Source organism: Lactuca serriola, chromosome 1 (assembly GCF_051521515.1).
Source record: "Lactuca serriola cultivar US96UC23 chromosome 1, Lser_US96UC23_V15, whole genome shotgun sequence".
In the NCBI taxonomy this organism is placed as follows: domain Eukaryota; kingdom Viridiplantae; phylum Streptophyta; class Magnoliopsida; order Asterales; family Asteraceae; genus Lactuca; species Lactuca serriola.
In genome coordinates, this window is record NC_136408.1 from 40,319,781 (window position 1) to 40,332,308 (window position 12,528).

Here is a 12,528-nt window from a genome sequence, read left to right on the forward strand (position 1 = left end):
AATTCAAACACGATTTTGAAGTTATGACAAAGGCTTAATGATAATATTGAATTTATGTATGTTCACATAAAAACTGTGATTCAACTCACGTTATCTAAGGTTAAAAAGTGATTGAAGATGGATTACTTTAAACAAAAGTACCAAATCCTAAAAAAGAACAAAAAAATAATAATTGAACACTGTTACATCTTTTGAAATGGCACGAATCAGATTCGAGAAGACCCACAAAGACGATTAACAGCTGCAATAATCAAATCACAGCCAGATACTACAAGAGTCAAAGCCATTTCAAAACCTGAAAATTCTTGTTTAAGGTATTTACAGTAGTCTAAATCATGTGAATCTCCAGTTAATTAAAGGAGACTTCACAATCTACGCTAACATTCTTTCAGATGTATCTACAACGGAAATTGGGTAACCCACATATGAAAAAAAAAAAGAACTCATCTGACAGGATCAAAATGATCTACAAAATTGGTTGTGTATTGTGATTTGTGATTCATGATTATACTAGGGGTGGCAGAATCAATCACCGGCTTTGGACATAACGGAGAGCCGACTAGGCCTTGGTTGGAAGTCACTCCGCCGTCTCTGCTGGTGCGACGAGGGACGAATCAATGCCGCCAACGCTCTCTTCACCAGATCACCTTCCACAGTTCCGATTCTCACAAGCGAATTCGTCATCGCCGATCTCCGAGCGTACAATCTGTGCGAGTGATACGACGCCATACTGTCGTGACTACCGTTACCATTTCTTGTACTCGAGTTCTTGTGCAAACTACACCGAAACGATCCAGGATGCGTCGTCGGCGAGCAGAGACACGTCTTCTTCGATCCATGACTCCACGCCTTATTCGTATTGTTATTACGATCACAACGCCTATTCACGTTTCTCGGCGACGACGACGCCGCAACCGAACGGCCAGGAGACGAGTGACGATGACCGATCGAAAACCGAACCGACGGGGATGATGACGTGTAACCGGAACGAACGCTGATTCTCGATGGAGACGTGGATCTGGTCGAGGAAGAGAAACCAGACATGGAAGAAGTAAAGGCAGAGGAAGACGATGAGATTGTGGAGGAACAAAACCTACCGGACGGTGAAATTGATCGCTGAAAACTACTCCGGATGACTGATGCTCCACCGGATTTGTTTCTCTCGGACGACATCATTAAATTGGCAGAGTAACCGACGAATTCAAGGAAGAAGAAACCGTCAATTGGGAATTTATCAGGGTGGAGTTTAAGTGTTCAGTTTGGCAAACCAAGAGTAGCAAGAGCCACCGTTTATATAGCAGTTCAAAAGGTTGTGGCAGAAGTGTAATTAAGTGTGACATAGATGGTCAATTATAACACGTCAGCCGTTGGTTAAAGGAAACAACGGCTTCCGAACTCTTCCATAAGCTATGGGCGATGAGAAACAAAGAGCGAATGTATTGCTAACGCTCCGTGATTATCACGCGCCTATAAGAGTGGCGCGTTGAAAACATTTCTTTGACTGAGAGTGGGCTTATGGAATCAGATGTAACGGCTTGGGCGCGAAAGATGGCGCTTGTTGTCACATGAGTAAAGGACTTTTGATAGTAACGACACGTGTCAACGTAGTGCCGAATAAAAATTTAGTTGCAAAAACAATAATTTTATTTAAAAAAAAAATAAAGATAAAATTTTAAATATTTGATAAGTTTGAATTTATAAAATAAAAAAACAATAAGTTATTAAAATTGAATTTTGTTTTTTATCTTTCAAATTTAAACAAATAATTTAAATAAATAAACAAAAAAACTAATACTTTAATTTTAAAATTAGAAGACAAGTTCATTAATGAAATTATTGATATTATTTATTATTATATTTATTGTAATTTTTATATTAAAATATTATGTAAAATTTAATAAAATAAGAAACCCATAAAATGACATGTAAAAAAACAAATTAATTTAAAATAACCACAAAATGAAATTTGACAAATTAAATGAAAATGTGATATATAACAAAAAAATCTTCATTTATTGGATTACTTGTTACTATGATATAAGCTAATATAGGTAACATAAGATATACAATGTTAAATTGTTGGTTTATTTTTGTTGTTGTGAATCATACTAGATTCTTAGAAGATTTTGTTTTACTTAACAATGTATTTTTGACTTATGGAAAACAATAAAGTTAAGGGGGAGTGATAACACTTTTAACATCTTGGCACATTATATTTTTTTAGCTCCACATCATTTTTGACCATTTAGCACCAAATTTTAGCATTTTGTAGAGAATAGTAACACTCCTAGCACTTTACTTTTTTATTTATTTTTATTTTTTTTCTTATTTAATTAGTTCACTTTATTTTAATATATAAACATTTTTTGTTCACAAATATTAAACAAAATTTATTTTTTTAAACCACAAACAATAAATATTTAAGTGAAGGGTTCTTTTGATAATTTCAGAAACTTGGTTTGTGAGAGGGATTAAGATGGGGGTGTGATGTGTAACCTTGATATTTTTGGAGGTCCATTTCTGTCTAATTTAGATTTTCGTGTCTTCTTCCTCCCAGCGTTGCTTGCAGCGAGACTCTCCCATTTTCCATTTCCGAGCTTACACATCGTGATTCAACAATTAAACCGAGTCGAGAAGGAAGCAATTCTATCAAACATACTCCACCCAATAAAAATCGTCCAAGGCCTTCTCTTTTTTCTCGTCAAACTGTTGGCATGCCTCCAGTAGCGACCCCCTAGCAAGAGTTAGGGGAGGTGTTCTAGTATGGTTGACGAGCCTGACGAGTTCCATAACGAATGCCACTCTGCTTAGCCTAAGAGAACTTTAAAAAAATCGTGGAGCCTACATTATGGTTTTATATAAGTAGGAAGAATAATTAAGAACATAATATAAAAAGATAAGTATTTATTTGTAACAACCCGTTATTTCAAACATATGTAATAGTGTAGTTCAGTTTGTACTTCTTTTTAAAATAATAAAGAGAAATTTTAGCATATTGTGTATATTTACATAATTGACCCTCAAAAACAAATTATTAAACAATCTCGATTGGGATGAACCAAATGGTAGAGATTGTAACAAGGTTTCCAAAAATATAAAGAACACTAAAATCCGAGTTACAACGAAGAAGTTATGACCAATCGAAGATCCACGACAAAACCGGCAAAGCACTGTTCAGTGTGAAAACTGAATTATCAATAAAATGCTTTTTAGCCTTAATAATCTAAATGAAAGTTGTAGTTTATGTTAAACCGAGAACTTTCATGCTGTGTTCAGTGCCCTTAACCAATCGAAGATCCACGTCCGGACTCGGCGAGTCCATGTTGTGTTAATGAAACCCTAATCCCCCGGGTTTGGAGCCTATTTAAGGGCACTTATAGCCTCCCATTGCGGCTACCAGTCCCTTGAGAGAACCCTAAGTGAGCAAAATCGTTGTGAGGGAGAAGAAGTCACTTTTTGATCCTTGTTCCTTTGGTTTAGCAAGAAGAAGGTGACAAGAGCAAAGAGGAGGTGCGAATCAAGCAGTTCCAGAGTTTAGAGACTTCATTTTGAGGTAATAGTTCGAACCTCCTTCAGTTTTGGGTTGATCATTAGAGTTAGGGTTTTCTAACCCCTTTGGAGAGTGATTATGCGGAGCAAATGGTCCCTCTTCGAGTTTGTGCCTTGGATCTGGACTCAAAGAGGTCCAGAGACCTTAACCCTTGGAGCTTTATGGATCAGTTTGGGGTTATTGGACTTAGGTTGCCATTTTTGGGACTAAATATCCTTTTGATGCCTTGTTGTGGTTATACAAGCATCAAGTTTCGAACTTGACATTCATGCTTGGAGAGGCCAAATCTATGGTTTGGGGAAACAGATCTGACCTCAGGAGGTCATTAGAGTTTGTGCATGGCATGAACTCACCGAGTTGTTCTTGAGACTCGACGAGTAGGGTTAGGGTTTCACGTAAATTTCTCAGTGAGTAGACTTGCCGAGTTGAGGGATGACTCAGTGAGTCAGGAGGGGTTAGAGGACTGGAGTTCAAGGCGGTACTCGCCGAGTTGTTCTTGAGACTCGGCGAGTAGAGTCGGGGTGACCCCGCGATTCATGACTGGTATGACTCGTCGAGCATAGGGAGGGACTCGGCGTGTCAAGCGGGACATAAAGTTAGAGGACATGTGTGAACTCGCCGAGTCACCAGGGTGCACTCGGCGAGTAGGGTCAAAGTGTGACCGTTGACTTTAGTTGACTTTTAGGGTTTGGTCATCAATGAAGTCTTTGTGACAAGAGGGGGTAAAATAGTCTTTTACCCTTCTGAGGATGCCAATGACAGATTGAGTCTAGTCTCGAGAGTTATATTTATAAGAGTATTTATTTATGTTAATAGGCGGAGGCTAGGCAATATTTTCTATCGAGTCAGAGATTTACCGAGACGCCTGAGGTGAGTTTTCTCACTATACTTTACCTAGTGTGGTAACAGAGTTAGGTGACAGAGTGCTATAGAGTTATATGCCAGTGTATTTGCATGTTATTTATGTGTTGTGATTTATTGTGATATGTGATATGCATGATTCAGAGTTACAGAGTTGGGAATTTCGGGTCCCTAGAGTTAGGGCCAGAGGGCCCACGGAGAGTTGGGGTTGGAGGGCCCCACTGAGACACATCGACTAGAGGGTCGACAGAGTTACAGCCTCGAGTGGCTATTATGTGTTAGAGTGGTATTTTGGGGAACTCACTAAGCATATGCTTACAGTGTTACGTGTTATGTGTTTTAGGTACCAGTGATGACTGCGGGAAGGCGCCGGCTTGATTCGTACACACACATGAGATTTTATGTATTTTGATCTTGGGAGATATTTTGTGAAACAAAGACATGATACTATGACATTTTATGAATGAATGAGTTTGTAAAAAATGTGTTTGAAAATGCGAAAAATTGTTTTAATTTTTACGGTGTTACAAGTTGGTATCAGAGCCTTGGTTTGAGGGATTCGGGTGCACCTTCGGGCGTATCTGAACTCAAACTGAGGATTTGAGGAAATTTTGATAATAAAATAAGTTTTCAAAAGAAGAACTTACGAGACAAACAGAGCGGAGTCGTGTGTACGAACAGCCAGCGCCCGAACGGTGATTTCCCAAAATACCATTACGATAAGTGTTATAAGATATGATGTGATATGTTAGATGATGAGCTATGTTATGCATGCTAGAGTAGACTAGGTATTCTTATTAGGACAAGAGTGGCCTGATATGTGATGCCTGAGTCTAGGAGTCTTGCTGCTAGGAATACTTCAGAGTGTTTAGGTAGCAACGAGGAGGTTATGAGAGATTTGCTAGCGAGTATCATATGATTAGAGAGAGTAGAGTACTTGTGATTTGGGACTCTGGGAGGAGGATTTAGGGTGGATGCTGATGCAGTGTGGACGGTAGTATTGGGCCCGTACTACTGAAGACACCGGGTCAGTGCACAGTCCAAGAAAGAATCCTTGGAGTACCAAGGGACAAGTAGGGTGGAGTATTCGAGTGTGAGAATACTCGTGAGAGTCCTTGATATTTATTCTTGTGTTGTATTTCAGAGAGAGGAAGATCATGGTTGGGACGCGCCACACACCAGGGACCAGCGGTACGAGTGATGAGGAGATCCGTAGGATCATCCAGGAGGAGGTGGCTGCGGCCATCAGGGCAGAGATAACAGAGATGTTCGGGTCTATCAAGACCACGCTGATAGAGACATTTGATGAGAAGTACGCTGCTCTTTCTGAGGCTGCTGTTGTTGCGGCCACTGCAGCTATAGCTGCGACTAGGCCGCAGGGTGGTGATGCGTTGCTGTTCTGAGAGTTCAGCAACACAAAACCACCGGAGTTTGACGGGACCTAGGATCCGATTACGGCGATGAGGTGGATTTCAGACATGGAGGGGTGTTTCTTTACTTGCTCATCTCCATAGCATTTGAGAGTCCGGTTCGCGCTGAACCAGCTTCGCTTGGGAGTGAAGGATTGGTGGAAGTTTGTGACAGCTCACTATACGCCTGCTGAGCTTGCTGCAGTGACCTGGGAGAGGTTCACTGCTATGTTTCGAGATGAGTATGTTCCCCAGGTGGAGAGGGAGCGTTTGGCCCAGGAGTTTCTGACCCTCAAGCAGGGTACTGAGTCTGTTACAGTGATTACGAGGATGTTTCATGAGCGGGCGATGTTCTGCCCAGAGCACGTGTCCACCGAGCAGGCACGTATGAGCCGATATCTAAGCATTTTGAGGAGGGATATACGAGAGTTCGTGGCGAACTTGACGTACCGGACATTTGCCGAGCTTCAGGCAAATGCCCGGAAGAGGGAAATAGAGCTGGAGACCCAGGCTAGGGAGGAGGCTGAGTCTCAGGGGAGGGATCGGCGACCGGTACAGTCTTAGCCGGTAGCCAAGCAAGCCAAGCCCGCTGATTCGAGATCAGGGAACCAGAGGGGCCGCACTTGTGGCAAGTGCGGCAAGAGCCACGATGGGGTGTGCATAGCAGGGTCTTGCTACAAATGTGGCAAGGAGGGGCATATGGCCAAGGATTGCCCCAAGGGGTTTGCAGTATGTTTTCACTACAACCAGACCGGACACCGGAAGCCAGAGTGTCTGCAGCTGCAGGGATCAGCACAGGGAGCATCTCAAGGATTTGCCCCTGCTGCCATCAGAGCTACTGAGAGCCGGCCAGTGAAGGCCGAGGCACCGAAGGCATGAGGGAGAGCCTTTCAGTTGACCACGGAGGAGGTCCGTGCAGCGCCCGATGTCGTGGCTGGTATGTATTCTTTCGTGTATTTATTTTGATGTTGAGATATTGTGCTTATATTATGTTATGCGTATGTACTTTTCTTGTGAGTTATGTACTTGCCTTGGTGTTATTTGACTCGGGTGCGAGTCGGTCTTTTGTATCTTTGGCTTTTAGTCAGCACATCAGTGTTAGTCGTGAGGCGTTGAGTCGACCTCTGAGAATTTCCATAGCTGACGAGAGGGCGGTATATGCCACAGAGGTGATCCGAGGGTGTGTACTCGAGATTTTCGGTGTTGGGTTCCCGATTGATTTAGTTCCTATTGCAATGGGAGATGTTTGTGTCATCGTGGGCATGGACTGGTTGAGCAGATTCGGAGCGGTTGTCGACTGTGAGCGACAACTTGTGACCATACGAGACCCTAGTGGGGGAGTTCTTTTGGTGTACGACGAGGGTACACGTTCTGGGTCAGCATTTTGTTCGGCCGCTAGGGCAAGGCAGTGTCTACAACAGGGCTGTAGGGGTTTTGTAGCGTATGTGATGGATACGCGGGTTGATTTAGAGAGACCGAGGTCAGTTGATGAGGTTCCGATAGTGCGTGAGTTCCCGGATGTATTTCCAGAGGAGTTGCCGGGCGTGCCTCCCGTGAGGCAAGTGGAGTTCAGTATCGATTTGGTTCCGGGGGCCGCACCTATCGCCAAGGTGCCCTATCGCCTTGCACCTCCAGAGATGCAGGAGTTATCCTCACAGCTTCAGGAGTTGCTGGGAAAAGGGTTTATTCGGCCGAGCAGCTCGCCGTGGGGAGCACCTATCCTTCTTGTCAAGAAGAAGGATGGTTCACACCGGATGTGCATTGATTACCGGGAGTTGAACAAGCTGACGGTCAAGAACCGTTATCCGTTGCCGAGAATCGACGATTTGTTCGATCAGTTGCAGGGAGCATCTTGGTTCTCCAAGATCGATTTGAGGTCTGGGTATCATCAGGTAAGGGTGCGAGATGAAGACATCCAGAAGACATCGTTCAGGACTCGTTATGGGCATTACGAGTTTGTGGTGATGCCATTCGGACTCACCAATGCCCCGGCAGTGTTCATGGATCTCATGAACAGAGTGTGCAGACCGATGTTGGATCGCTCGGTGATCATATTCATCGACGACATTTTGGTGTATTCGAGATCTAGAGAGCAGCATGAGGAGCATTTGAGGGAGATCTTCGGAGTTCTGAGATCGGAGAGGCTTTATGCCAAATTATCCAAGTGTGATTTCTGGTTGCGAGAGGTCCAATTCCTAGGGCACCTCGTTAACCAGAAAGGGATATTGGTCGACCCAGCCAAAGTTGAGGCAGTGATGAGTTGGGAGGTGCTGAGGTCACCCACCGAGATCAGGAGTTTCTTAGGGCTGACAGGCTATTATCGGAGATTTATCAGGGATTTATCCAAGATCGTTGTGCCACTCACCAGGTTGACCCGGAAGGGTGTCGCTTTTTCATGGGGCCCCGAGCAGCAGGCCTCCTTCGAGACACTTCGCCAGAGGCTATGCGAAGCCCCGGTGTTAGCCCTCCCAGAAGGAATGGAGGATTTTGTGGTGTATTGTGATGCGTCGATCTTGGGATTGGGAGCGGTGCTGATGCAGAGAGGGCATGTGATGGCATACGCATCGAGGCAGATGAAGCCTCATGAGACGAGGTATCCCACCCACGATCTAGAGTTGGGGGCAGTGGTGTTCGCCCTCAAGATCTGGCGTCACTACCTGTATGGGGTTCGGTGTACCATATACACGGACCACAAGAGCTTGAAGTACTTGATGGATCAGCCCAACCTGAATATGCGCCAGAGGAGATGGTTGGATGTGGTAAAAGATTACGACTGCGAGATCCTATACCACCCGGGTAAGGCTAATGTTGTAGCCGATGCACTGAGGCGAAGGGCGGAGAGCGCCCCGATGCGAGATGTTTGTTTGAGATTGACCGTGATGGCTCCGGTGTTGGACACCATTCGTGGGGCCCAGGCTGAGGCCGTGAGATCAAAAAACCAGAAGAGAGAGCGAGTTGTCGGGTTGGTATCGGAGTTCGTTACCAATAGCCGGGGGCTTATGACATTTCAGGGTCGTATCTGGGTACCGTTTGTGGGCGGGACGCGTACCATTGTGATGGAAGAGGCTCATCGGTCAAATTTCTCGATCCATACTGAGGCCACTAAGATGTATTTAGATCTGAAGAGGGAGTATTGGTGGCCCTGTATGAAGAGGGATGTCGCGTGGTTTGTTGAGAGGTGCTTAACCTGTCGTAGGGTTAAGGCCGAGCACCAGAGACCGCATGGTATGTTGCAGCCGTTGGAGGTTCCCGAGTGGAAGTGGGAACAGATTACCATGGATTTTATCACCAAATTGCCAAGGACTGCTAGGGGAGTCGATGCAATTTGGGTGATTGTGGACAGGTTGTCAAAGAGCGCCCACTTCCTTGCTATCAGTGACAACTCTTCCGTAGAGAAGTTAGCAGAGATGTACGTAAGGGAAGTGGTATCACGACATGGAGTGCCGATCTCGATTGTCTCAGACCGAGATGTGCGTTTCACTTCCAGATTCTGGAAGAAATTTCATGAGGAATTGGGTACTAGGCTGCACTTTAGTACCACATACCACCCCAGACTGACGGACAGAGCGAACGGACGATTCAGATGCTCGAGGATATGCTCCGGGCATGTGTGTTGGATTTCGGTGGGAGTTGGGACAGGTATTTGCCCTTGGCAGAGTTTTCCTACAACAACAGCCATCATTCGAGCATTGGTATGCCACCCTTTGAGCTGTTGTATGGGAGAAGGTGTCGGACCCCCATTTGCTGGGGAGAGGTCGGGCAGCATCTTATGGGTAGCACCGTGATCGTGCTTCAGACGACTGAGCAGATACAACAGGTCAGGTAGAGGTTATTGACCGCTCAGAGTTGTCAGAAGAGTTATGCGGACAAGCGCCGGTCCGAGCTCGAGTTCCAAGTCGACGACTTTGTACTCCTGAAGGTCTCTCCTTGGAAAGGAGTGATCCGATTCAGGAAGAGGGGCAAGTTAGGGCCCCTATATATCGATCCTTTTCGGGTGATCGCGAGGGTAGGCAGGGTAGCCTACCCGTTGGAGCTACCTGCAGAGCTAGGTCAGATTCATGACACTTTCCATGTGTCCCAGTTGCGAAAGTGTATAGCCGATGAGTCGGCAGTAGTGCCATTAGAGGATATTCAGGTGGATGTGGGCCTGAACTATGTTGAGAAACCGGTGGCTATTTGGGATCGAAAGATCAGGGTTCTGAGGAACAAAGAGGTGCCTCTGGTGCAGGTCCAGTGGCAACACCGGAAAGGGTCAGAGCTTACTTGGGAGCCGGAGCGCGAGATGCGTGAGCAGCATCCGAAGTTGTTTCCAGAGTGAGACTTCGAGGGCGAAGTCTGATTCTAGTGGGGGAGAATTGTAACATCCCGATTTCCCAGGTATATTGTTCTATTTAATTGTTTTGGAGTTTGTGGAGGAACTCGGCGAGTTGGAGCCAAGACTCGCCGAGTAGGGTCGCGGATGTTCATCCGGGTTCACGTCCGGACTCGGCGAGTCCATGCTGTGTTAATGAAACCCTAATCCCCCGGGTTTGGAGCCTATTTAAGGGCACTTATAGCCTCCCATTGCGGCTACCAGTCCCTTGAGAGAACCCTAAGTGAGCAAAATCGTTGTGAGGGAGAAGAAGTCACTTTTTGATCCTTGTTCCTTTGGTTTAGCAAGAAGAAGGTGACAAGAGCAAAGAGGAGGTGCGAATCAAGCAGTTCCAGAGTTTAGAGACTTCATTTTGAGGTAATAGTTCGAACCTCCTTCAGTTTTGGGTTGATCATTAGAGTTAGGGTTTTCTAACCCCTTTGGAGAGTGATTATGCGGAGCAAATGGTCCCTCTTCGAGTTTGTGCCTTGGATCTGGACTCAAAGAGGTCCAGAGACCTTAACCCTTGGAGCTTTATGGATCAGTTTGGGGTTATTGGACTTAGGTTGCCATTTTTGGGACTAAATATCCTTTTGATGCCTTGTTGTGGTTATACAAGCATCAAGTTTCGAACTTGACATTCATGCTTGGAGAGGCCAAATCTATGGTTTGGGGAAACAGATCTGACCTCAGGAGGTCATTAGAGTTTGTGCATGGCATGAACTCACCGAGTTGTTCTTGAGACTCGACGAGTAGGGTTAGGGTTTCACGTAAATTTCTCAGTGAGTAGACTTGCCGAGTTGAGGGATGACTCAGTGAGTCAGGAGGGGTTAGAGGACTGGAGTTCAAGGCGGTACTCGCCGAGTTGTTCTTGAGACTCGGCGAGTAGAGTCGGGGTGACCCCGCGATTCATGACTGGTATGACTCGTCGAGCATAGGGAGGGACTCGGCGTGTCAAGCGGGACATAAAGTTAGAGGACATGTGTGAACTCGCCGAGTCACCAGGGTGCACTCGGCGAGTAGGGTCAAAGTGTGACCGTTGACTTTAGTTGACTTTTAGGGTTTGGTCATCAATGAAGTCTTTGTGACAAGAGGGGGTAAAATAGTCTTTTACCCTTCTGAGGATGCCAATGACAGATTGAGTCTAGTCTCGAGAGTTATATTTATAAGAGTATTTATTTATGTTAATAGGCGGAGGCTAGGCAATATTTTCTATCGAGTCAGAGATTTACCGAGACGCCTGAGGTGAGTTTTCTCACTATACTTTACCTAGTGTGGTAACAGAGTTAGGTGACAGAGTGCTATAGAGTTATATGTCAGTGTATTTGCATGTTATTTATGTGTTGTGATTTATTGTGATATGTGATATGCATGATTCAGAGTTACAGAGTTGGGAATTTCGGGTCCCTAGAGTTAGGGCCAGAGGGCCCACGGAGAGTTGGGGTTGGAGGGCCCCACTGAGACACATCGACTAGAGGGTCGACAGAGTTACAGCCTCGAGTGGCTATTATGTGTTAGAGTGGTATTTTGGGGAACTCACTAAGCATATGCTTACAGTGTTACGTGTTATGTGTTTTAGGTACCAGTGATGACTGCGGGAAGGCGCCGGCTTGATTCGTACACACACATGAGATTTTATGTATTTTGATATTGGGAGATATTTTGTGAAACAAAGACATGATACTATGACATTTTATGAATGAATGAGTTTGTAAAAAAATGTGTTTGAAAATGCGAAAAATTGTTTTAATTTTTACGGTGTTACACAGAACATTGGTTTACAAAATAGAACGATTTTATGAGAATAAAACTACTTTTCATATACAACAGAAAATATGAGATTTTCTGGAACAATTTTCATATTCAAGATACAAAGACACCCTTTCAAATATAAAGACTTATGTACTCACTCAACTTATTGTTGATACTATCTTTTCAAATTACTTGTATTCTTAGGGAAATAATAACAGGTACTCCCCGAACTTTTTGAGAAGATGAAACAATTATGAGTCATATCTTCTTCTTTTGTATAACTATTTTGGTTTCAATATACAATGATTGAACACATGTAAATACTTATACTTTTAAATATAATGGTTGTTTCTACTTTGATTACTATGATGCATGTGTTGTGATACTACAAATGAAGTCTTCCACCCCGGACGTTTCCGCCAACTGGTTTGAAGGTGTGACATTATTTTCTAAAAAAAAAGTAAATACTCATTTATCCTGTTATTAATCTTTATTTTACCATATAACATCAATATACCTTTTTGTCATAAGATAATTTTTATTGAACAATAATAAAACATATAGACTTCATTTTGTGAGAGTATTACATTTTTTAAAATTGATGC

At 44.2% G+C, this 12,528-nt stretch overlaps 1 protein-coding gene across 1 annotated transcript; it reads right to left on the minus strand.

The window, feature by feature from the left end:
• Positions 1-286: 286 nt before the first annotated feature.
• Positions 287-1,258, minus strand: LOC145084683 (uncharacterized). The gene has a single exon (XM_079023462.1). It carries the CDS (start codon positions 1,174-1,176, stop codon positions 526-528), a length of 651 nt encoding a protein of 216 aa, XP_078879588.1. The 5' UTR covers positions 1,177-1,258; the 3' UTR covers positions 287-525.
• Positions 1,259-12,528: the final 11,270 nt, after the last annotated feature.